The 27,505-nt window shown below is 42.6% G+C and overlaps 1 protein-coding gene across 8 annotated transcripts in view; it reads left to right on the forward strand.

Moving 5' to 3' along the window:
- GRID2 (glutamate ionotropic receptor delta type subunit 2) overlaps positions 1-27,505 on the forward strand; it is a 1,329,997-nt gene that overhangs the window by 874,808 nt on the left and 427,684 nt on the right. For all 8 annotated transcript variants that reach the window (XM_053253719.1, XM_053253720.1, XM_053253717.1 and 5 more), the window contains 2 exons: positions 3,921-4,094; positions 11,811-11,972. In XM_053253719.1, coding sequence (XP_053109694.1) covers positions 3,921-4,094; positions 11,811-11,972 — 336 coding nt within the window. The remainder of the gene's footprint in view (positions 1-3,920; positions 4,095-11,810; positions 11,973-27,505) is intronic.

The raw sequence follows: 27,505 nt of genomic DNA on the forward strand, positions 1-27,505 counted from the left end.
TGCTCTCCCCACAGACAATCAAGGCTGCAGCCCTGGGCAGCCGGATTGGATGCCCACATGACTGCTGGCTCTGTCACGGAGCCGGCGGGGGCTGTGGGGATCAGGGGCCATGTGGCCCTTGGAAGTTCCAGGATGCCCCACGTGAGCTCACGGGGCATGCTGAAGAGACCCCCGAGCCTGGGAGGCTGCTTGCAGCCTCCCAACGGGGGTCTCCTTGTGTGTTGCCATGGCACAGAGCTGCAGCGCGGCAACACACAATCGAAAAATCCGGGTTAGCGGAGCGCTCGCTCCACTCACCTGGGCTAAGGGGAGGGGTATTTAAGCGGGTTACCTGCTCTGGGGAAACGGCTCGCCTGCAAGCCTGGTGGTTCCCACGGTCTGTGGAAAGCGGGCTAAGCTCCCTTAGCCTGCTTTCCACTGATCGTGAGAATAACTTCACTGGATAGAATACAAACAGGCTGAGAAAGACTTTGTGCTGGCTAAAGGGCAGTGTTCTAGCCAATTTTCAGTTTTTATTTATTATTTTATTTAGTAATGCTTGCCAAATATTCTTCAGTTTCAACTTTTCAGCAAAGGAACTAGCAGTTATGAGGATTTTTTTGTGGTACACTCTGTGCAAATATTTACCTTTCTTGATTTTGTTCAGCAATACTTCCCCGTTATAACTGCTCCTATCTATGTGGTCGCTAAGAGTCGATACCGACTTGATGGCACTTAATCAATCAATCAGTCAGTCAGTCAATCAATCAATAACTGCCCCTTCCTCCTTCTCTCTGAATTAGTCTTGTGATCACAACCTATCAGGATCACACAGTGAACAGGATGACTTCACGAAACTACAGATTACCTAAGTTGTAATATTGCTGGGGGCAAGTGAGAGCAATATAGATGACAAAAGAGAGAGTATCTTTTCATAAGCAGTGCCAAAAATTGTCAAAAAGAGAGCAGTTCTTTTAGCACAGTACAGAACGTCTCCATAAAAACAGTTGGTAATTTGGGCTCAGCACTTGTCTTAAGGCAGCTGTGTGTATCGAAAGCATCCTATAATTTAGTTGACTGGTCTTTTTTAATATATCAACGATAGATTCTTTATTTTCAGTGGGTCCCTAGAGAAAACGGCAGATAAAGCAGAAGTTGCATTTTAAATTTTAATTTCAGGTATAAAGGGGGAAAAATACATCCACATAATCCACATATACTAAAATGCTGCACTTGTGAATCTGTTCTGTGTGCTACATATAATGGGGTGGTTTTCATGATCGCTGAGAGCAGGTGGGCGGGGTGGGTGAGGCTCCAAAAAGCTTACCTGCCCCACAGATGACCAAGGGATTGATGGTGGGAGTGCACTCTGCGTTCCCACACAAGCAGCCCTGCTCCGTGAAGCATAGAGCAGGGCAGAGGGATCCGGGGCCAGAACTTGTTGTTCTGGACTCTGAATCCCACAATGCAGTGCGTGACGCATGCATTGCATTAGAGGATTCCCTCGAGAGACAAGCTTGCTAGGCGCTCATCTCTGTGTCTACTGGGGCTTCACATTGCAGTTAGCTATGGCAGTTAGCCCAGGGTAAGGGAGTGTTTGCTCCCTTAACCTTGGCTAACAGCTGTGGTAAGCAGCAGGGCTAGGTGGCGCTGCTCCTCCGGAATCGGGCATGATCTCGGTGGTTCTCACGCAAGCCAAACCCAAAGTGGGCATCCCTAACCCAGCTTAGTTTGCCCATGAGAACAGCCTCAATGCCTCATAACAGTCACAGTATGTCACCCATACTTGTTTGGACCTTGTTTCCACTGTATTTTTAGTCTCCAGGTAGTGTTTGTAAAACACACAATATTTCCAAGGGGCAGCAACTGCCTAAAGGAAACAGAAGAAAATAAAAACTGTGAATTCTAATTAAAATGCACAAAACTGCTGAATGCTGAAGAAACAGCGTGCTGTGCTTTTGGGGAGAGACACCATGATAAATGTTTGCGCAGCTAGAAGTCAAAACTTCTTAGGAAATAGAACTTGGCAGTGCAGTGTGGTCATGTGAGTATGATATGTCGCGGCTCTAAATAATCTGACAGCTTCTCAGTTACTGCAGAGGCAAACACCCCCATTCATTGATCTTCTGCCCTGTGCGGTGAGGTTGAGAGCAATTGTCTCATGCACACATGGCCACACAGGTTCAGGCTGTGCATGGTAAAAGTGCAGGGGGGGGGCGATTCAACAAAGGGACAGGAGTCCACTGATGTTTCTCCACATATGCAAAGGTTTGTGACGCAGATGCTAGGTTCTGGTGCCAAAGGCTACCTATCACTGGTCTGGTGCCAAAGGCTACCTATCACTGTACCTATTCCACAGTCTGACATGCAGAACTACATACGCAACTCGACTTGGCATGTGAGCATTTCTGGATGAGTCCAAGATGTGCAACAGAAAGCCACCATCAACAAAGAATGATCTGCATCAAACTTAGCCACCCTTTCTCCAACTGAATAAAAACTGTGGCTCAGAATGAAGTTAATAAGATTCTTTTACACGCCTGTCTCTAATTACATTGGAGGTGTATTAAAAATTGTTTCCATTTTGTAAAAGATAGCAACTTTTCCTCCCTTTTGTAGCTAGTGAAATGATACAGACTAAATGATAAGACGGCATCGTAAGCTGAGAGAAACCATTTTCTATGGTACATTAAGGATTAATCGACCAGAAATGCAGGATATTACACTGGACACAGCTGATGCCAGGTGTTATTTTGTTTGCAGAAAAATCTATATTTCATAAAGAACATAAATAACAGATGGCTTCAAAATCTATGGCAAGCTACAAAAGAGAATAAAATAGGTTTACTGTAGTCAGGAAGATTGATGTTTAAAATTCATGGGTCTCAGCATTTTCTTTGTAGGACCATTAAAGAAATGAAGTAATAACAGAGTTAAACCTGAGTCTTGACTCAGTTGCTCTGGACATTTTGAGTATATTAACATATATCTACTTAATTAAAGTAGTTATTAATTACAGTAGAAAAGTCTACAGTAAAGTAGACTTTTTAGAATTTAGCATTTCAGAGCTTTTCAGAGTTTAGTTTTGCTTTGATTAGGCTTTATTGTATGAACAGTGAGTATTTAATACTAAATAGTAATACATAACAGTAGTTATTTGCTTTCCTCACATGAGTATGGGTTAATTGCTTAGGTTAAAACATTTTATATGGTTAAAAATTCTATCCTAATCAGAGACACAACTGGCAATGCCATAGGAATGAGGTCTGTGCAAAGTGGGGCTGCTTTGCTTTGGGACCACTTTGGAACTTATGAAGGGCCCCTGATTTGCCTCTGCCCATTTTCTTTCAAGCTGAACCCTTCAGTAGTTGGGAAGGGTCAGTTTTGCCTTGTCCCTCACAGGGATAAGGAGAAAATACTCTAGTATTTCTCTTCACTCCCCACTGTAAGGGAGCATGCAGCCATGTTCCATGACTTGACTTTCAAAAGGACAGCTTTATACCTTTCCCCATGGAATCCCAGGAAATGGCAGAGGGGCTCCTGGAATTTGTAGTCTTTTCTGAGTCTCTGACCAAGACTGTAACCATTGCTGCAGCCTCAGAAAAGGCTATAAATCCCAAGCACCCAGGGCCAGCTTATCTTTGATGCTCATTTTCCTTCTTTGACCTTTATGTCTTTGAGAGCATGACAGGCAAATAAGCTCCTGGGTGATTTTCCCCCTCCCTTGGGTCACTCATGCCTGCAGGCTTCAATGTAAAACAATGACCATTTATGCTGAGTACAGCAGTGGGATGTTATTTTAATGGGTCTACATGCAGTCTTGTTTCTGAATAAATGCATTAATGATGGGATACCTCTGCACTTTACAGCATATATTTTCGTTTATAAAGTGTTGGTGACACCTTACATTTTCTCCATAACTTTTGTGTCTTTCCTTGCAGGAGATAAATGATGCAGATGTACAGGAGCTGGTGAGAAAATCAATTGGAAGGTTAACTATTGTTCGGCAGACTTTTCCAGTGCCACAGAACATAAGTCAGCGTTGTTTCCGTGGGAACCACCGTATTTCTTCATCACTGTGTGATCCTAAGGATCCTTTCTCCCAAAACATGGAGGTAGCTTCTGATTACAAAGTGCTATACCAGCCATCTGTTAGTTGTAGATTTACAATGTATATTATCCATAGGTGAAACACAAACTCCTGCAAGTACGCCCCATTTGCAGGCTGTAAAAGCAGAGGGCATTTTATCAGTTTTTCAGAGGGAACGTTGGGGGAGGAATTTCAGAGGAAATTTGAACTAGCCTACTGTTTTTCCAGTGTGAATCATGGACATCCCCAAGCTGCTTTTTCCCCAGTTACAGGAATCATGTATATGCAAATAGCAAATTGGAAAAGAAGGTAATTTACATTACTCACCATCTTCTGTTGATCAGCCACAACATTCTCTTTTTCAGTCTGTTAGTATATGTATTTTTGCTTGTCTCAATATACAAGCACTCTTTAGGGCTGCAGCAAGCTTGTGTACTGCCTAAGTTTTCCACCATCTTGGCTGTAAATGGCAGTCATCAATTTGTAGTCCAGTTAATAACCTGGGCTGTGGGTATCTTGTATACTACCCCAAATGGTGAGTGCTTGGCTATGATCTTGGCTGCAAATGGCATCCACTCCCCCTCAGCCTGAGAGAGTGAGCACTCAAAAACATGATGATCCAATGCTATTAAGAAATCTGCATGTTATGCAAATAGTCCATGTCTGCCTGTGCATTAATCCCTTTAATACTCATGTTAATGATCTTCTTGGACAAATCTGCTGGCCTCAGCATTCAGGCCATATTTTAACATAGCAACATCACATTTCATGGCACAGATGCTCTCAATGTCTTTGGAAATTGGCTCCAGAACACTCTTTTAAAAAATAACCTTTGGTTGATCATGTGCTGCCATTTCCACGAATATGTTACCACAGAGTCATGCAATCAAGATTTGAGAATGTTGGCTCCAGTCTCAGCTCAGGTCATAGCACAAGATAGTTTTGTGGTAGCAGTAATGGTCATCTCTGCTAAGCAGGGCCTTGGTTTGCATTTGGATGAGGGACTACATGTGAGTACTTGGAGATATTCCCCTTAGAGAAGAGCATGCATGCAGAAGGTCCCGGGTTCACTTCCTGTCATGTCCAGGTAGGGCTAGGAGAGACTCCTGCCTAAAATCTTGGAGAGCTGCTGCCAGTCAGTGTAGACAATACTGAGCTAGATAGACCAATGGCTTGACTCCGTATAAGGCAGCTTTGTTGCGCTATGTTAACTTGTAAAATGGCTTCAAAAATTGTTTTTCTTCATCTCCAATGTGCTGGGCTCCATCATGCAGCTCTGTCCTGCCTCATACTTCAGCCCCATAAAGCAAATGGGAAGCAATCTCCCCATACAATATTTTAAATTTGGAAGCCCAAGGTTGCTTCCTCACCAGCCATGCCAAGCTTAGAACAAGATTTGTTCTCTCTGAATGTTTGAAGCCTTGCTGTTTCTAAAGGTATATCCAGATTAGGCACCTTTCCCCTGAAACTGAATGCCTAATTATTCAAAGTTCTTAATCTGTTCCATATAAGTATTGCTAATGTTCCATTTATGAACTCTGGGCTGCCTGGTGAAGACAGAGGTGTTAGCTCTAGTATAATTTAGGGACAGATGTTCTTTTAAACAACAACAAAACAAAACCACCCCTAAATCCCTGTGAAGGTACCTCATACTACTTGGTTGTGGAAATAAAGCTCTACCATCAGCATATAACAATACAGAGATTTATTAATCCGCAACTGAGGATGAAAAATGAAGACTTTTGAGAGCTCTTTTGATGTAATTCACACATGGGTACTCTAAATTCTGAGTATGTAAAGATTTTAAATTAGGACCAATATCATGTTATCAATGGTAGAATTATTTAAACCACAGCCTTCACCTTTCTGTGAAAGCAAAGCTGAAGTGAAGTCTATGAGTGTGACACAAAATATTTGTGCAGAATAAATCTCATATTTCCAGACTAGATTATCAAGAACAAAACAATGATCAAATATGGAATTTCCTTTGCAAAATCGAGCCTGTTTTTCACCAATATTGTTTTGGTTTAATAGCCTATTCTTTGAACTTGAACAATGACCATCTAGAGTAAATGTTAGAAGCAACATGTAACAAACTTCTAGATCTATGATTTTGCATTTCCAAAAATGCTCTTTTTGGAGCATTTGTGTATGCTATCATTTTTATCTATCTATCTATCTATCTATCTATCTATCTATCTATCTATCTATCTATCTATCATTTTTCTGTTCTGCCTGATATATGCATCTCTAGCAAAGTTAAAAACACAGCACATGTAAAATATAAAAGCAGTTAAAATTCACAAAACAAATAAAACAATCTCAGAAGATAAAAATACATTAAATTATTTTAAAATTGCAATTAAAAGCCTGAGAAAACAGGTACATCTTGAGGGTCTTCCTAAAAACAAACGGAGAAGGAGGTACTCTTATTTCAACAGGGAGAATATTCCAGAGCCCCAGGGCAGCCACAGAGAAGCCCCAGTCCCAGGTTGCCACCAAACAAGCCGGTGGAAATTGTAACCAGACCCCTCCAGATGATCTTCAGAGGTGATAGGGTTCATGACAAAGAATGCGCTCTCTTAAGTACCCTGGACCCAAGCCTTAACATTTATATAATGTTATTGGTGTTTTATTACTTTTTAACTCTCCTATTATTGTTTGATGTTAATTATTGTTGTGAAGACCTTATCCTGAAAGATAGGGTGTGTGTACTTTAAATAAATAAATGTTGAAATACAGGTGAAACTCGGAAAATTAGAATATTGTGCAAAAGTCCATTAATTTCAGTAATGCAAATTAAAAGGTGAAACTGATATATGAGACAGATGCATTACATGCAAAGCGAGATAAGTCAAGCCTTAATTTGTTATAATTGTGATGATCATGGCGTACAGCTCATGAAAACCCCAAATCCACAATCTCAGAAAATTAGAATATTACATGGAACCAAGAAGACAAGGATTGAAGAATAGAACAATATCGGACCTCTGAAAAGTATAAGCATGCATATGTATTCAGTACTTGGTTTGGGCCCCTTTTGCAGCAATTACTGCCTCAATGCGGCGTGGCATGGATGCTCTCAGCCTGTGGCACTGATGAGGTATTATGGAAGACCAGGATGCTTCATTAGCGGCCTTCAACAATTCTGCATTGTTTGGTCTCATGTCTCTCATCCTTCTCTTGGCAATGCCCCATAGTTTCTCTATGGGGTCAGTTCAGGCGAGTTTGCTGGCCAATCAAGCACTGTATACTGTATACTTTTCAGAGGTCCGATATTGTTCTTTTCTTCAATCCTTGTCTTCTTGGTTCCATGTAATATTCTAATTTTCTGAGATTGTGGATTTGGGGTTTTCATGAGCTGTACGCCATGATCATCACAATTATAACAAATTAAGGCTTGACTTATCTCGCTTTGCATGTAATGTGTCTGTCTCATATATCAGTTTCACCTTTTAATTTGCATTACTGAAATTAATGGACTTTTGCATGATATTCTAATTTTCCGAGTTTCACCTGTATAGTACAGTGTGGGTCGGTGAGACTGGGGCCAGGTGGGGGCAGCAGAGAGTGGGACAGGCAGGTGCAGAACTGGCCACAGCTGCATCACTCTCCCCTCGTCAGATTGCAGCTAGTTCACCTGGTGAATGTCCAGCATACACGGCTCAAATTAAAGTCATGGCAAGAGAAGAGAGAAGAAGAGGGAGCCACGGTGGAGCAGGAAAAGAGAGTGGAGCGACACAGCTGTAGCGAATTTCGTGCCTACCTGCCCCACCCTCCACCCCCTCAGTCCCATCTTCACCAGTTGCATCTGACATAGTACTATCAGTGTGCTTACAGAGTAAAAGAAGAGAGTTCTGGACTGAGAAGGTTAATGTAAAATGTGACGCAGAAGAGAGAACCCATTTCTTCTAATATGGGAACTGTAAGACTGATTTCCCATCTGCTGGTGAGGCAGAGGAGCTATCCAGAAGGGCACAGAGCTTTGAGTCAGGTGGTTGAGACAGCAAGGGAGCTGTCCAACAAAGTAAGTAAGTAAAGTTGTGCCACTGAGTTGGTGTGGACTCCTGACAACCACTGAGCAATGTGGTATTCTTTGGTAGAATACAGGAGGGGTTTACCATTGCCATTTCTCATGCAGTATGAGATGATGCCTTTCAGCATCTTCCTAGATCGCTGGTGCCCGATATAGGTGTTTCCCATAGTCTAGGAAACATACCAGCGGGGATTCGAACCAGCAACTTCTTGCTCCCTAGGCAAGTTACTTCCCCGCTGCGCCATTAGGTGGCAACATCCAAAAAAGTAGCTAGAGCTAAAGCCTAGAGACAAGGAGCTGGGCAGGAAAAGTGTTTCACGAGCAACATCCATGCAGACTTTTGTTCCTGGTCCATCCGTTACTGACTTTACTCAGTATGCTGCTATCTCTCAGTCCAACTGGAACAGGACATGGAAGACAGGTCTATCAATAGCTACTAGACTGGTGGCTATAGGCCACCTCCAGCATCAGAAGCAAGATGCCTCTAAATACCAGTTGCAGGTAAGCAACAGCAAGAGAGAGGGCATGCCCTCATCTCTTGCCTGTGGTCTTCTCAGAGGCATCTGGTGGGCCACTGTGTGATAGAGCATCTGGAATAGATAGGCCTTGGGCTTGATCCAACAGGGATGTTCTTATGACATTGGCCAGCATCAGGGGCAGAGCCACCATTGAGCGGATGGGTTCAAAGAACATGGGCCACTGCCCCTCAGGGGCCGCTCCTTGCAGCCCTGACATGCCCCCCACATCTGACGTCAAATGCCCCCTGCATCTGCCTTTTAAAGGCAGGAAGAGCCACTCCTGACCATGCTGCAAACTCTGCACTGGCCGATTTAACTCTCAAACAGGACCGCATGGCCCCATTTGGAAGATAACTGACATCAGACACAGGGGACCGGAACTAGGGGGTGACGGCAGAACCCAGGCTGCAACTGGCCTCCTTCTGCTCCTGGCCTGCATTTTTTAAATTGAAAGATTATCAGTAATCCCATCTTCATGCCACTTACACCTCTTACAACTTAATTCTACTATGTGTACCATTTTCTTCCAGATTTTTGTATACGATCACTGCAAGATTGACCTACACACATTTCTCAAGTTTTCAGAATAGGAAAATACTTTGTTATTCTCCTCCCTCGCCCTGCAGCTCACCCCTGCAGCTTCTGAGAAACATTCAATAAATCAGTATCAACATTTGAATTATACCGTGCATTAAGAAATCTGTTGTGATTAGGTGTGAGAGCAATAAATACATAAAGCAATCTTTTAGTAGCCACCATATAACATGTATCTGGGGCTGCTATGATTGATGCAGTATTCTTCTGAGGTTGCAGGAAGAGAGTCTGGAGATGCAGGAATTAACTTATAGATGAATTATTGGTGACTGGAAATGCTATATGTATTCATCTGCATTATTGGTAAAGGCTTAAAATATCTGTTTAGTGTTTGCTGATCTCTGTTCTCTGGAGTCTTATTAACATCTGATAGATGCATCACAAAATTGCTCCTAAATTAACAAGTATATACATCAATATGAACAGTAATGAAGTCTCCATATTCCTCCGACATAATTTTAAGGAGGCTACATTTTTAAAAAGATTTCAGTCTGTCAGAAAATGATGACAGTGGAAGCTGGGGTACTAAATTCAGTATCTTATTCTCTGTGGGTTTTTCTTTCTAATGACCCTTCTCTGCTGTGTTACTATTCAAGAGGGCATCTAAAAATCTGAAGTGTTTTTCAAGCCTTGATTTAAGGGATTCACTTTTAAGACTTCTAAAGCCACATGTCAAAGCAAATTCCAAACAATGCAAGTATTTAAATTCTTCAGGCTTTATCTCCATATTTATGGCCTTGCCAATTACAGGTGGAATGAGGCTGTGTTATATAAGCTGGAATTTCAAATAAATAAAATGTAAGGTTTAAAATGATGAGTTGTACTGCTTTAACCAACAGATCTATGAATGAAGTTTTCAAAGATTAGCTTTTACAATTTTTTTACTTTAATTTTCAGTAAAGATTTAGGGCAGAGATGGGTGATTGGCACTTGAGGAGCTTAACTCAGCCCCAAAGGTTTTCTTTATAGTCCCAATCATACCTCTGTACCTTCCTACAACCACCTTGGTCACCCCAAATATCACTCACAAAGAGCCACTCACCAAGATGTGCGATGGTAGAGAGACCTGTGGAATTCATGAGCAGATTTGCAATAACAAACCTATCCTATATACGTAGTTGCTGACTGTGACTGATTCATTCATTCACACTCAGAGGTCATTCACACAATCAACAACTGTGTTTTTGGACTACTGTAAAATGTTTGTATTTCTAAGAGGTCAAAAACTGTGTTCTACCCAGGTTTTGGAGTTGTGTGCACTCCCAGGTTTTGGTTATGTGGAAGCAAGGTAGGAAGATACCTAGCTTTGCCTCCTACCTTGCTTCCACACAATCACGTCTACCCAGGTTTTGCTTTGACCTTGCTTCCACACAACCGAAAATTGGGAGTGCACCCAGCTCCAAAACCCAGGTAGAACACAGTTTTTGATTGTGTGAACAACACCAGTAGTTCTTTACTATCTAGAATCTAGTTTTCACTGCTACAAAAATATCTGAAAAAATCAAGGACAGATATTGCACTTCATAACGGTGAAGATACTTCTGTGCCAACTAGAAAGCTGAAACTGAATGCACATTTAGGGTCAACACATTACTGTAAGTGGGTGCTTTGCGTGTGTGTGTGTGTGTGTGTGTGTGTGTGTGTGTGTGTGTGTGTTCTAAATGTTAAATGGTTACCGATCAGAATGGTTGGTGGGGTGGGTGGGCTGGCTAGCCACTTTAGCAACCAGATCAGCACATGGCAACTATGGGGGATTCTGATTCATATAGGGACTGCAGTGGAGCGGGTGCGTTACAGTCCCCTTACCCTCTCTACAGTCTTGATTTATGGTAGCTAATCTGACTGTTTAACTGTAAAAAACAAAGAAGTTTTGCATAGCATGTCCTTAAAATAACATATTGTGTGACCTTTCCTGTAGTCCGAACATGGGACATTTTAATATCTAATGGTCAAAATTATTATTTTGTATTCTTCATTACAATACCAGCTAGCATTCCAGCATAGAGAAAGAGAAGACACCTATTGGATAGTGTTGAGCGTTTGAACGTGCATACCTGCCTCTGATTGTGGGAGGGTTAGTTTGTAATGTCAGCCAGAAACATCAGTCTGAAAATAAGGCAAGCCACATATGCATTAGAATGGAAAGGTGTAGAATATTCCTTTTTGCTCTCTTTCACAATATTTTGAAATTGGGGGGGTGGGGGTGGAATCCAGTAACAGCCAGGAATGTTTTGAAATGCAACAGATTTGTCAGTCAATCAATTGAGAAACTCACCAAGAAGTCATACATGTTTAGAATTTAGAATTTCCCTCTTCACATGCTTGCATTATATCTCTTCAGTGAGCAAATGGGGGATCTCCAGTGGCAGCCAGGAACATATCACTGCTCACAGAATGCAAACTGTATTTACTAATAATGATATGCACTCTCCTAGACCCAACTGGTTCCCAAAAATGCAAGGCAGGCATGCCTGGTGATGTTGTATTTGAATTATTGAAAATTTGAGTCATGACAGTTGGGACAAACCACTTATGTATTTTGCCAGTATGTGTGTGCTAGGGACTTACAATAATTTTTAAATCTTTCTGATAGATTACCAACCTGTACATATATGATACTGTACTTTTGCTGGCACATGCTTTCCATAAGAAGCTGGAGGACCGAAAGTGGCACAGCATGGCTAGTCTGACATGCATTCGGAAGAACTCTAAACCGTGGCAAGGAGGGAGATCTATGCTGGATACAATTAAGAAGGTATTTCCAACCCATCCTTCTTACAGTCCTTGACAAAAGTCCATTTCTGTTTGCAGCAATTTCATCTTTATCACCTATACAGGTGGCCCTCATCATCCATGGTCCGGCACCCACGGTTTTACATATCTGCCGTTGGGCCATGTGGTCTCATTATCCGTGGATCGAAAAAGAGTTAAAATTCACCTACCTGCGGTTCCTAGTGGCCAGAAATGTCCTCCAAGGTCAATTGGGGCACCATCTTGTTGGCTGGAGCCCTTTTGTGGCTCTTTCCTTAAAAATCTGGATTTAGAATGTGTATGGGATATCAAGAATGTCTACTTAATACAGTGTATTAAGCAAGTTGTTAAGCAAAAATCAAGAAATTGTCCAGAGTCCTTTCCCCCCCCCCAACATATCTATGATTCTTCTGCTAGATTCACAAGACCATGGTTTTCATAGTGTTTTCAATTACTGTGTGATAATAACTTGTTCATCTGGAAATTTCGATCAAGTGTTGGCTCTCTCTGCAATAACGTTTTCAAGACCTACAAAATGTAGCCCTCAACAGGAGAAATATTTGCCTAAGGAGAGTTTATTACCACATGAATGACCGAAACAGCTGGTTGTCCACATCTACCATATGGCTATGGAGTTCTTAGGCCTGTGGAGATTTTAAGCGGGAACATTATCATGTTCCCTTTGTAATTGGTCCCACCAAGAAAATGATAGTTTAATTTCTTCCACTTTATTTATTTATTTATTTATTTATTTATTTATTTATTTATTTATATTTTTTTATATACCGCCTCCTCAAAATACTCTATTAATCTATATTGATTAATCTATGTACTCTCAGACATTAATGCAGGACAGAGTCCCACTCATCAATAATAATGCACTGAAACATTTGAAATATGGCCACTTATATTTTATCCTTGAAATCAAGGACAATAATTGTACCCGAAAATAATGAAAATACATCCGCACCAGATAGACACAATGCTGAAGAATACAAAGAGACATTTACCAAGTGGTAATTATGTGTTATGGAAACATCCAAGTTGAAGATACCCATTTGTAGCCTCTGCCAACATAGGGATGAAAATTATATCATTGCATAGGTTTCCAGTCAGTAATAGGGGTCTTTAGAAGAGTCACCATATGGGAGACTGTATAAATGAGTGGGTTTCTCTATGAATGCATGCACACCATGTTAGGTTCTCACTTGGTCATCTACGTATATTAACACAAAGCAGTGTAACCAACTTGTTATACAGTGGCTGCATTTGGATGTAACATGAAACTGGAGGTAAAGGGTCCTCCGGATGAAATTTGTATACATCCAAATGCGTGCAACTGCAGTTTGGACAAAAAAATGGAACTGTGGTTTCCCTCTGCAAACTCTGGTTTGTACCTTCAGTTTGTAGTGGGTTTCACTGCCTTCAACTCCGGTTCCACCATGCCAGCATTACGTCCGAATGCGGCACTGCAGTCTCCCTCATCGGCAACTGGAGTTGTGGGAGGAAGCTCCTCCCTCCCTCCAGCTGTGATTGGCTGTCGGGGCTGTCCTTCAGTCAAGAAGGAAGTCCAGGCAGCCTGTTCCCCCTCCTCTCTGGAGTCTCACTGCAGAGAGGGAGCTCTCCCTTATGTCTGAATTTGGACAGGAGGGCGTAAGAGGGGGAGCAGAACTGAATTTGGACAGGAGGGCGTAAGAGGGGGAGCAGAACTGCGGGTCAATTGGACCCACAGTTCCATGTTACATGTGAATGTTGCCAATAAATAATCCAGATAATCAAGTAATTTTGAGTGTGTGTCTTGAGATAGTGGATCTTTGGATTGAGGAGGAGGTTTGTTTGTTTTTTGCTTTCTTAATACACTTATAATAAAGGAAGAAAAGGAAGCATGGAAGGTGGACAACTGTCAGCATTCCCTGTCCTTTCTGACTAATAAAAATTAGGGGTTTGGGAGCATTGTATTTGGTTTCATTTCTCCATTCATTGTTGTTAATCATCTCTATTCGTTTAGTTATTCTTTTGTTCATAAACATTCATTTGGTTATTCTTTCATTTGTCTTCCATTCATTTTGTTACTCCCAATTAGTCTTGGATGGGAAGTGTTTTTCAAAGTCCCCTACTGGTAGTGGCCATTTGGATTCCACAGTGGGCTGGATGCAGCATATTTCTAGGACATTGTGGGAGGCAAACGATGGTTGCCACAAAAACATGGTACCTCCCACTGGCAGCTATCACTAGGTATTGTGAGGCATCCAAATGGTGGAAGCCAGTCAGGAAGTATGTTGGGGAGCTCTCTGGCCACTGGCAAAAGTAAGCCCTCCCACATTAATGGGAATGAATGAGGTTCCGAAAATAAACCGAGTTCATACATATTTTATTTCTTTTGAGGTACATTTGTTCCTGTGTTGAGAAAAAGTTAACTGAATGGCCTGATTCCATTTTTTAAAAGCTTATTCTTGAACCAACACAGACACACACACACACCTATTAAATATGCCAGTGGGCTGTTTCATGTAACTGGAGAGGGGTTTGATCATGGCCCAGTGTGGCCAAGCAGGCTAGGGCCAGATTTTAGCATGGACCAGTTGAAGATCTGGAATGGTCAAAGGCAGGCTAGTCCGATTCTGAAGAAACCAGTCAGAGATCTGAGGTAGCATGGTCAAGAATGGGCTGATGTTCAGGTTCCAGACAAGATGGTAGGGCAGAGAAGGCAAGGCAGCATCTGTCTAGCACCTTCACCTTGAGACAAGAAGTTCAGACTGAGGAGACAAGCTTAGAGGAGTTCTTCCTTATTGTAGGTCTAGTAGGGACTCTATTGGCTCCCCAGGTCATGTGCTTTTTCTTTAGCTGGCTGGCTGCAATTTCACTTCTGGTCACAGTCAGGGGTACAGTCAAACAGCATGGCCTAGGCCATCCAGTTCTTTGACCTATGAGCTACCTTCTTGGTACAGAGAGCAAAGTGCCAGAGCCTTTGGTTCAAGACCCTTGGTGTCTTGCACTTCCCTTCGGAACACATCCAGTATGTGCTTTCCCACTTTTCTGTTCAGTACATTTCTAAACATTTCTTTTTCTAAGCTTATAGTATGATTCCAGCTAGTGCATGGTTTACACTAGGACAATAATCAACAAATTGAGTTGTGGGGATCTGTGGGCTAACAGTGAGTGATGGAGTTGTGGGCATCTATTTGACTCTTAAGGGCTGTATTAATAGTGTATGAATAGATGTCTGTTCTGTTTGGACACATCTTAAAGGTAGGCCAGGAATAAGCTCTAATGGAGGGTGGGTTTTTTGGCTCTTCCAAAATACTTACATTTGACATTTGTAGATGTGACATCAGTTCACTCACATATGCAATAATTTTGCACTGTGAAAGCTCTGGAGTTTATGAAATCCTTTGCTCTGTCAACCTCACTAAGATTTCTAGTTTGTCTCCTGCCATTTTCTGCCTTTTAAAGAGGGGATAATTAATAAAACAAACAAACAAATTCCTCCTTTGTCCTCACAGCAGTCACTCGAAGTGATGATTAATTTGTGAGGCAATTCTCCCTGCAATATGAAGAAAAATGTCCGGCCAGATGCAATATGAAAGAAAAAAGGCAAGAGAAAATGAAAAATTTCCTGGTGTATTAAAGCTGTAGTTGAATTGTATGGGACTAATTTAAAAGATATGGAGATTTCAGAACTTTCCTGCTCACTATGGCAACTTCTAATGTTTACATCTCTTTACTCATGTATTAAAATGCTTTTAGGGAAAGCATCTAAAAAGCAGTCACAGATACACAGCTTTATGCCAAGGAAAGCTCCAGAGAGTTCCTTTGCAATTCACTCATCTCAGATTGCTTCCTGCAGATGAGATGAGTGTTTGCATATGAAGGTTCAAAATGCAAAACTTAAATGAAAAGTTGAAATCTATTTCAACTCTGTCCAGGCCTTGGGTTGAGCCTTGGGATGATGCTTGCTTTCTGTTCCTTACACAAACTACAGCTTATCTGCTTTGAATAAATAGCAAACGATACTGAAGTTTGCTACAAACCAGTTCTGGAAGTTTGTCATCTCCTCTGCTTATGTATGGAGTAAGAGGGAAAGGAGAGATGGAGTGTGAGAGGCCAAGTCTCAGTCATGCTCATAATGGCAAACCTGATTTGTTGTTACATCTGAATGTAATATCTAGCTAAGGAATGTATCACAAAAGATTAAACAACTTGCCCCGTGACCTCCCTGGAATTTTGGCCTCCTTGTAATTTAAGCATTGACACCATTAGGGCCGGTTCAGATGTAATGGGAAACCGGAAGTCCCTTCACCTCTGGTTCCCAAACCTGAACATCTGAAATGGGAATTAGAGTTCCAAAACCAAAAATAGACCCGTGGTTTCCCTCCCCTAACTGCAATTGTTACCTTCGGTTTATACTGAGTTACTGCATTTTGGCAGCAGTTCTGTTATGTTCAGGGATTAGAGTTTGCCTTGGCTCAAACTGGAGTCGAGGGAGGAAGCTCCTCCCTCGCTCTCGCTCCTATTGACAGTGCGGGTTGTTCTTCAGGACATAAGGAAGCCCACACAGCCAGCTCCCCAGCCTCTCTGCAGTCAAGACTGCAAAGGTCTGAATTGGAGAATGGGAGGAGGGGGTGCAGAACCATGGTTCCACTGGGCCTGCGGTTCCATATGTCATCTGAACTGGCCCTGAAAGTACAGATTGCTTTTTGTCATTTTATCCTGTGTTCTTTGGATTTTCTGCCTCCAGCACTGAAATTCATATGACTTTTGAGGGGTCATATGAATATAAGAGCCTTTCTGGATATAAGAGCCTATCTAGTCCAGCATCCTGTTTCCTACAGTGGCCCACCAGATGCCTCTGGGAAGCCCACAAGCAGGAGGTAGCCCTTCTCCTTCTGTTGATCCTCTGCATCTGGTATTTAGAGGTGTCCTACTTCTGAACCTAGAGGTAGCCTATAGACATCAAGACTAGTCACCATTGTTAGAGCTGTCCTCCATGACTTTGTCTAAACCCCTTTAAAAGCTATCCAAGCTGGTGATTATCAACATATCCTGTGAAAGAGAAAATAACAGAACACGGCCTTATGCTGAGTCAGACCATTGATCCATCTAGCTTAGTATTGTCTGTACTGAGTGGCCATAGCTCTCCAAGGTTTCAGGCAGGAGTTTCTCCCAGCGCAACCTGGATATGCCAGAGATTGGCCATGGAACCTGCATGCAACACAGATTTTCTACCACTGAGCTATGGCCCCATCCAGGGGCAGCTCCAGAGAGGGCAAAAGGAGCAAGCATTCCCTCGGGCAAGTAGTTTACCCCGCCCCCCATTTCTGTTTCAGAAATTTAATATGTAGGACACAGCTTGCCCATTCTAAATGCACTTTGCACCTTCTGTGCCCACACTCAATTTTTCCTGGTGTAGCCACTGGCCCCATCCCCTAATATCTTTAATGTCAACCCCGTGCAAACACTTTGTACACAAACTGCTTAGTTTGTGACAGCACCGAGCCATGGCAATGCTCTTTGCTGTGCAGAAATGTATCCCTGAGGGCTGTGTGGCCTTCGGGGACATATTTCTGGACTGCAAAGAATACTAATGCAGAAAGGGTGAATCATGCTCTGCTGCTCGACAAAATGTCAGCTGAGCTTGGAGCAGCCTCAATGAGCAGGGACACAGTTCTGTTATGGAAGCAGATGGCTGCGCAACATGTGGATATTCATAGATTTATTTCATCACATTTTTCTCCCTGTGCATAAGAATGTTCATTTTCCTTTTCTAGATTTTTTTATTGTTGCAGAAAAGTACAAAAGAAAAAAAAACTGATGAGAACAGATATAATTCAGCTGAGGAACCAATGAAATTTTGGGATTTTTAAAAAAAGATTATTACTTCACTTAATCAATTTAGCATATATTTAAACAGTCTCTCCTGACTAAATGTTTAAGTTATCCGAACAAGACTGATGTGCTAAAAAGGAGAGGGAGGTTTAAAAAAAAAGGTGTTAGGAACATAGGAAAATAGGCAGCTGCCATATGCTGAGTCATTGCATAGGTCCATCTAGCTCAGTATTGTCTACTCAGACTGACAGCGGCATCTCCAAGGTTGCAGGCAGGAATCTCTCTCAGCCCTATCTTGGAGATGCCTGGGAAGGGGCTTGGAACCTTCTGCATGCAAGCATTCAGGTGATCTTCCCAGAGCTGTCCCATCCCCTAAAGGGAATATTTTACAGTGCTCACATGTGGTCTCCCATTCAAATGCAACCAGGGTGGGCCCTGCTTAGCAAAGGGTCATGCTTGTTACTTCATGCTTGCTACCACAAGACCAGTTCTCCTCCTGACATGCGCTTATGATCCTGTTCTCTATGGTACTACAGTTAGACTTTTGAAATCCTTGAGTAAGAACCAAGTGTAAGTGTCTAGATGTTACTTCTCTTCTCTTACTCCATCCTGGCTCATGTGCCCATCCAATGAAACTTGGAACCCAACTAGATATCTGAGTAGCTAAGAAAGACATGCCCAGTTGCAGAGCCTGAGCTACCAGTGTTCCAAGGTGTCCATAGAACATGGGCCACCTCACCTTTGGGGCCACCTCCCTACCCGCTCTTGCTGGGGGCTCCTGCCCATCTCGTGCCTGCTTGAGCCTGCCCACTCCTGCTTGCTAATACTTTCTCCTGGTTACCAAATATGTATGTATGCATTATCCATACATATGTTCGATAAAGAACTTAAATGTATTATGGCTCAAGAACAGCCTTTCCTGGAAATGGCTCTCCACCCACAATATATTGTGGCTTTTTTCGCAGACACATATATTTTGGAGCCACTCTGCTCTTACAGGAGTACAAAGTACATCTATCTGGACACTGGCATAACCTTTTCTTTCTTTCTTTGAGAAGCTCTTTCTTAAAGAAAATTCTCCCATTCATCTCCTGCCACAATGTCCTTGTTCAAGTTACTAGAGAGACAAGGCTCAAGTGTTTTCAAGAGCTGTGAAGAAAGAATAATTGTATGTATGTATGTTTTTTTAAATGTACGTATGTATGTTTTTTACATACATACATAATTTTTACATTTATGTCCTGCTCTTCCTCCAAGAAACCCAGAAAAATCTAATACATGGTTAGATTTATTCCCACAAAAACCTTGTGTGATAGGTTAGGCTGATAGATAGCTGACTCGCCCAGAGTCACACAGTGAAGCTATTCACATGGGCAGCCAAGCCCAGGCTTGGAAAGTCCAGCCTGGCCTTGGCTGCCTGTGTGTACTGCCAGGATCTATCCCAAGCCCGAAGCTGTCTCTGCCCCAAGCCCGGGAATTTACCCCAGGCTTTGGCCTGGGTTTAAGGGCGTGAGAATGCCCGTAATCCCAGTGTCGGGGTTGTTGCAGGCACCCCACGCACACACAAAGCCAGGCAGCAAGAGCGTCCGGTGGAGGGAGGATCCCTCAATGCACTGCTCTCCTGGGGTGGTACATTGAGGGATGCCAAAGGACTTTATCTTCAGGCTCCTTGCTCTGCCACTTTCCGCAGCACTGATCGTGTGTCAGGCGAGCAGGAGAGCCAAGAGAGCAACATCGCTTATGTGCCCAACATCGGTGGGCCAGCCCTCCGCCCCACCCACTCATTTGGCCGTGTGTACTATCTCAGTGAGTTGCATGCTGAACAGAGATTTGGACTTGGTTCTCCCCAGTTGTAGTCCACCACGCTAACCTCTAGAGCAATCTCTTGATTACCAGATGCAGCTTCTTCCTTCATTATGCTGCTTTTGTAGATGAATCTGGTGCTTGGTGCACAAACATTATAAGTAAAGATGTGTGCGTGTGTGTTTTTCCCCTTCATGGGATCTGGCGGTTGTACTCTGTTCTTTGTCTCATTACTTAGCCTTGAAAGATGTCTATCCATTGAAAGCAGACAAGATTTCAGACTTTTAATTTATTGTTACTTCCAGAGAGAGAGAGAGAGAGAGAGAGAGAGAGAGAAATCATAGCCATAAATAGATTTATTTAATTTTTCCTGTGCCCAACAGGTGGTGTACACATAGCAGAATTCAATGAAAATGAGAAATACATTGATTTTTTTTAAAAATAAAAGCAATATAATCCAAATAGTTTCCCAGCAGACGTGGTTGGAGATAAGATTTTGAGAATGTTGGGACAGGCACATAGTTGTGTCATTCAATACTTCCCCCTCCCTCAGAATTATTTCTATATACTTCTATATACTTCATATTTATTTCTGAAGTAAGTTGTGGCTAAATTGTGCTTGACAGATAAAACTGACCCCAACATTTGGAACTCCGGGTGCATGGAAATCCAAGTGGAAGCAATAGAGAATTGCACATGTTGATGGCTAGATTCAGACCATAGCTTTTGTTGTGCTTCCTTAGTGAGAATAATCAATTTCTAATCTCTTTTCTGGTTTCAAACTATTACCTCTGGGCTTTTGGTTTTTAATGCTTCTCCTTTCATTTTTAGCTTCTGGAAACCCGCAGGGTCTACATTGTATAAACAATAGCAATTGGACTTTCTGGAGGTTCAAGGCAGAATTCTTGTTAATAGTGCTGTGGCTAATTCCCCCTCAACATTTGACAGAAAAAGGACAGCTTAGACGTGACCTTTTTTGCCTGTCTAAAAGCACAGTACATAATGTGTGGCTCCAGCTGGTAAATGTGGGTTGTAGTACATTTCCCCTTCCAACTCTCTTCCAATGTAGCCATCAGGCTGTTCAAAATTCAGTTCTTAATTTGCAAATAAAGAGGTCATCAGTTTTTAATATTAATGGAGCTGCTTGGTGACGAGGATTTACAATTTTCCACATGGTTGATCCATATTAGACACTAGGGGTGTAATCCAGAGCCTCTAAAATAGAAGTTACCTGCTTGCTCCGATGTGTCATGGATTGATGCTAGTAGATACTTCCATTGATTACGTCCCTGCTATAATCAGTGATGTCATCTCTTCCATAATCAATACAATGGTCATGTCAGCTCTTAGACATCTTATTTTATTTTATTTTATTTATTTAAAATATTTTTATACTGCCCAAAACTTATGTCTCTGGGCATCTAATACATGCTGTGTGCAATTTAAAGTATAATTGACTTTGACTGCCAAAACTGATCGTAGCACCCCCCGTGCTATTTTTGCAGCCCGGTCCAAATTATGTTCACTTGGAAGCGTCCCATTCATCTCAATTGATCTGCTTCCAAGTAAGGGAGCACAGAGCCCCTGGTGGCGCAGTGGTAAAACTGCTGCCCTGTAACCAGAAGGTTACAAGTTCGATCCTGACCAGGGGCTCAAGGTTGACTCAGCCTTCCATCCTTCCGAGGTCGGTAAAATGAGTACCCAGAATGTTGGGGGCAATATGCTAAATCATTGTAAACCGCTTAGAGAGCTTCGGCTATAAAGCGGTATATAAATGTAAGTGCTATTGCTATTGCTATTGCTAAAACTGGATTCCCTGGTTACAAGAGGACTTTGTGTGTTTTTGATTAATGGTTTCTTGACAAAGCCAAAAGTACCAGAGGTGCTAGTTCTAATATTGCAAAACCTAGCTCTTGACCAGGGGCGGATTAAGCTTTTTGCCACCCATAGGCGACCAAAGATTTGCCACCCCAGCAAGAGTTCCCCTTTACATGTAAAAGGCTTGGGGGAGTGGAATTAAATCTACTTTTAAAACATTTTCAGCCCGTTTCGGGCCTCGTGTGCATGTGTGCAGAGGCCTAAAATGGTCTGGAAACAGCCCAACCTGTCATTTGGGAGACATGTGGGCCTATGGGAGGAGCTCTCGCCGCTGTCTCTGCCACCATCCCACGCAGACGCACACGCAAAGATGGCCCAGTGATCTGTCATGCTTTTGGAGGCAGGTGGGCCCACTTGGAGCTCTCGCTGCCTTTGCACAGTGGTGGTTTAAAAAGTTTTCAAAGTAGATCTAGCAGGCTACCTGTTTGTGGAGTGCTGGGGTCGGGACTGATCCCTGCACTTCTCACAAATGGCTCTACCCAGGTAGGGCTGACCTACCCTGGGTAGAGCCGGTTGTGAGACCAACCTTAAAGTCTGGTCAATATGATAGGTGCCAATAATCAGAAATGTAGCGGTGCAAAAGTGTTGCTGAGCCTGGCAAAAGGAAGTTCTTGTACTTTTAAGAGTTACATAGGAAGAAAAATTCAGCCATGGATGGCTTTTCTATCCATGCAGCCCTGTGGTGAAAGAAACGATACATGTGGCATTCTCTCATCTGTACTAAAGCACAGACGCCTTTTCAAGACCACTTCTGATGTTTCCTTGATGGCATGGGAGCCCCTGCTGCTCAGTGCTGCTCAGGAATGCCAGAAGCCTCAGTACAGATAGGACTACTGATGGAGAAATTTCAGGAATTCTGGGTTTGTTTAACAAGCAGAGGCCAAGCCGTCCCTCAGGTCCAAGCATTTATTGATCACGACATGCTGGGTGTCTCTCTTCCAAGAGCACACACTCAGGCTTTTTGGCAAGAGTCTTTTATACTGTTTACAGGCTATAGGAATGAATACAGAGCCTATCGGAGGCTAGGTTTCATGGTATACACCAATCATACTAGTAGAAGCAAAATAAAGCTTAGCCATTGGTAGACAAGGAGAACCAATTATAAGGCAGAAATCAGCAATAATGCACCAATCAGCTTTAGCTATGCTTATCCCTAATCAGGCAGGGCAAGGAATGGTCAACAGGTGCTTATTAATCGCCAGGCGGGGCAGAGTGTTGTTTCTATGAAAAGGGGCCCTGTAACAGCAGGGTGCAGAAACTGGTGACCTTTAGGGCTTATGTAGGTAAAACAACAAGGGGAAAGAGGAAATTTCCTTCTTCACTACTTGACAAGCATTGCTCCAGTTCCTGAAAAGAGCAGCACTGGCAAGGGGAGCAGCCATGTTGTAAACTCCTCATAAGAACAGACCTGCTGAATCAGGCCCAAGGCCTTTCTAGTCCAGCATCCTGTTTCCCACACTCAGAGGCGTATCTAGGGAAAATAGCGCCCAGGGCAAACACTGAAATTGCGCCCCCTGTCCAAACATCTGACACCCATCTTTCAGATAACTTCACCATAATATCAGCTCAAAAATACAAGACAAGCTTGTTAATCTTTTAATATTTCAAAAACTATTTACCAGTGGATGTAGCCAGACCAAAAAATGCTGGAAAACTACAAATTTCAGTATTCTGGGGCTCATGAAATACCCAAATACTATGTGGAGGTGTACTTGGAGAACTAAACAGAAGTGCCTGTCTAATTCTCTGCTATGTATTGTAGCATCACCATTACATACTGTAAGTTTTAAAAATCAGTGGAGAATTTGACTTTTCCCAGATACTCTGAAAATAATTAAAGGATATGCAGAGTAAACTGTGTCACTGCTTGGAATATATTCTAGTATTTCAGAAAGACAGTTAAAATGAGAGAAAGAGAGCAAGAAACTCCCAGTGGGCCTTAATACTAAGGATTTCACACTGATTCAAAGACAAACTCACCATTAATAACCATATTATTAAGACATCACATTTAACTCACTTATCACAAGAAGCAAAGTAAGAGCAAATAAATACAATCCTAGCTCATAAACTTCAGCTCATTATTCACAAGCCCTGATTCTCTGTACATAGTGCCAATCTGAATATGTGTACAGTGTCTTATATTATATTAATTTTTAAAATATTTTTGTTACCTGTAGCCCCTTCAGGGGGCTTCCTAAAGGCCGTGGGGGGTCTGCCCTCCCCCTGCTGGCCTCTAGGGCCTCGCAGGGACCAATTGAGCATGTGCGATAGCCATTTTTAAAAATAATCTTTTTTTAAAAAAAATGGCCGCTGAAAACAAAATGGCCACCATGCATGCTCAAATGACCTCTGCAAGGCCTAGCATTACCTAGGGCCTCAGAGGCCATCTGAGCATGCACAGTGGCCATTTTGTTTTTGCAGCCTTTTAAAAAAAAATTCTACAAAATGGCGCCCCCCTTCAAGTGGCGCCCGGGGCATGTGCCCTGCCTGCCCCACCCTAGATACGCCCCTGCCCACACAGGCCCACCAGATGCCGCTGGAAAGCCAACAGGCAAGAAATCAAGGCATGCCCTCGCTCCCGCTGTTGCTGCCCTGCAACTGGTATTCAGATCTCCCAAGTGGACCAGGATTTCAGACATTGCCTGAATAAAGCAGGATGAAGCTAGGCTGCCATGGCTCTCCCACTGTGAATGTAATGTCCGAAGGAGTCCTCAGTTTTGACTTGGTAGCCCTAATTCATTCAGAGGCCCTGTTCAGTCAGTGTGTCTGTGGAGAAATATTTAACTGGTAACTGTCCTGAGTCCATTTGTGGTTTAGTTCTGCCTGCTCATCATACAGAGAAAATAGCAAGTGAACTAGGTGAAATAGCTGGGCCAGTCACTTATCTCTTGGCCTAACCTAGTTCACAGGGTAGTTGTGAGGAGAAACTTAAGTATGTAGTACACCGTTCTGGGCTCCTTGGAGGAAGAGCGGGATATAAAATGTTAAATAACTAAATAAATAAATAAATAAATAAATAATAAAATAAAATAAAATAAAATAAACTGTGCTGTACCATTTTAATTTGGACACACAGTTCTCTTGATCCCCTGATCTGTCCCCAGGTCGATTGCAAGCTCAGTAACTGACGTAGAGAACAATTAGTTCTGTTGCTCCTTTCCATGCACATTAATGGGGCAAGCACAAAGGTGCAGAAGAGTCCAAGTCTCTTACGTGTTTGAGATTCTGACAGAATGCACTGTCAGAACCGGACCAGTTGCTTTGTTGTATTAAACAACTCTTCGGGTATTCCAGGATCCTCGTCCCTCCCCTTCAAACTAATAAATGTTCATCCCCAGGATTTGCTTTATTCACTTCTCAATTTTGCCTGATATATGTTGGTGTATATGTATATAATTCTAGAGATTCCAGACTATGTCTGTAGTGTCTCCATACTGAGTCACTCCTGCCCTATAATGCTCCAAGTGAGTCTCAATTGCCGGGCTGCTCAACTTCGGCCCTCCTGCAGATGTTGGCCTATAATTCCCATAATCCCTAGCTATTGGCCACTGTGGCTGGGGAATATGGGAGCTGTAGACCAAAAATATCTGGGTGGCCTAATTTTGGGCAGGCCTGCCTTAAAAGAACCCTCTGGCACTGAGCAAAGTGGGAATGGTAATCGCTGCATGGTGCCAGGAGGACTGCATAGTATTCAGCTTGGGCTAAAGCTTCACATAGACCCAATGAACAATTAGTCAGGGAGGTGCACTCGGGGTTCATGAGAGCTATCACTGGTCCTTGGGCCTTACAATGAAGAACACTGAACTAACCTATTACAGTGGTCCCTCGACTTACAAACTACTCGACATAAGTATTTTTCGAGTTACAAACGGCAGTTTTAGATCCGGTTTTAGATGCGGATTTTTCGACTTACAAATTTTTAGATGGGGTTTCCTCGACTTACAAATTTTTAGATGGGGTTTCCTCGACTTACAAATTTTACATGCGGTTTCCTTGACTTGCCTGCCTGTTTACTGCCTGTTTATTCTTGAAAAGAAATGTTCCTGTGCAGTTTGCAAGCCTTACTGGGGGTCTGGGTCTTTTTTCTAGGCTCCGGAACGCATTAATCCGTTCCCAATGCATTCCTATGGGAAACCGCTTTTCGACTTACGAATTTTTCGACTTACAAATGTGCATTCGGAACGGATTAATTTCGTAAGTAGAGGGACCACTGTAGATTAATCTACTCAGTCAGTCAGCATTCAGTCAGTCAATATAAATGTGAAATTGCTGATCTGCTAGCAAAAATATGTAACTGGTCCCTACAATCAGAATCTGTACCAGAGGACTGGAAAGCAGCCAATGTAACTCCAATTTTCAAAAAGGGATCCAGGGCGGATCTTGGAAATTAACTTCGGTGCCGGGTGAATTGATGGAAAGCATATTTAAGAACAAAATTGTTAAACATATAGGAGAAAAGGCCTTCCTGAAGGAGAACCAGCAGGGTGTCCGCAAGGGAAAGTCTTGTCTCACTAACCTTTTGGAATTCACTGAGAGTGTCTACAGGCATGTGGATAAAAGGGATCCAGTTGACATAGTATATGTGGACTTCCAAAAAGCTTTTTGACAAAGTTCCCCACCAAAGGCTCTTCAGTAAATGTAGCAGTCATGGGATAAGGGGACAAGTTCATGTGTGGATCAGTAACTGGTTGAAGGAGAGGAAACAGAGGGTAGGTATAAATGGAGAGTCTTCACAATGGAGAGAAGTAAGAAGTGGGGTCCCCCAGGGATTGATACTAGAACCAGTGCAATTTACAGTAACTTGTTCATAAATCATCTAGAAGTTGGGGTAAGCAGCAAAGTGGCCAAATTTGCAGATGACACTAAACTATTTAGAGTAGTGAAATCCACCACAGATTATGAAGAGCTGTAAAAAGATCTCTCCAAACTGGGAGAGTGGGCGACAAAATGGCAAATGTGATTCAGTGTTGGCAAATGTAAAGTGATGCATATTGGGACAAAAAAAAACCCCAACTTCACATATACAGTGATGGGATCTGAGCCGTTGGTGACTGACCAGGAAAGAGATCTTGAGGTGAAAATGTCAGCTCATTGCACAGCAGCTGTAAAAAAGACAAATTCAATGCTAGGGATCATTAGGAAGGAGATTGAAAATTAAAATGCTAATATTATAATGCACTTATACAGATCTATGGTATGGCCACATCTGGAGTACTGTCTACAGCTTTGATAACCCTAAGTTAGCATATTGTAGAACTGAGAAAGGTGCAGAAGCGGGCAACCAAGATGATCAGGGGCCTGGAGCACCTTCCTTATGAGGCTAGGCTACAGCATCTGGGGCTCTTTACCTTGGAAAACAGGTGACTAAGGGAATACATGATTGAGGTGTATCAAATTATGCATGGAGTGGAGAGGGTGGATAGAGAGAAATTTTTCTCCCTCTCCCACAACACTAGAACCAGGGGTCACCGAATGAAACTGAAGATCAGGGAATTTAGGACCGACAAGAAGAAGTACTTTTTCACACAGCATATAATTAATCTATGAAATTCTTTGCCATGGGATGTGGTGATGGCCACCGGCTTGTATGGCTTTAAAAAGGGCATAGACAAATTCATGGATGACAGGTCTATCAATGGCTACTAGTCTGGTGGCTATGGGCCACCTCCGTCCTCAGAGGTACAATGACTCTCAATACAAGTTGCAGGGGGAAAACAGCAGGAGAGAGGGCATGCACATACATCTTGCCTATGAGCTCTACAGAGGCATCTGGTGAGCCAATGTGTGAAACAAAATGACTAGATAGGCCTCGGGCCTGATCCACCAGTAGGGCTGTTCTTATGTTGTTGTTTTTTTGGGGGGGAGGTGGGTAAAAAATGTCAAAAAAATATTCTTTCAAATCGTCTGCTGAAATTTTGGTCAACCTAAGTTTGCCATTCTCCTCCACTGAATGTGAGAAATTTGTGGAATGGTTATTTGTGCATACATTTGTGACTAGTGCAAATCACCACAGCATGAGTCCATCCC

Source organism: Hemicordylus capensis, chromosome 5 (assembly GCF_027244095.1).
Source record: "Hemicordylus capensis ecotype Gifberg chromosome 5, rHemCap1.1.pri, whole genome shotgun sequence".
Taxonomy (NCBI): Eukaryota; Metazoa; Chordata; class Lepidosauria; order Squamata; family Cordylidae; genus Hemicordylus; species Hemicordylus capensis.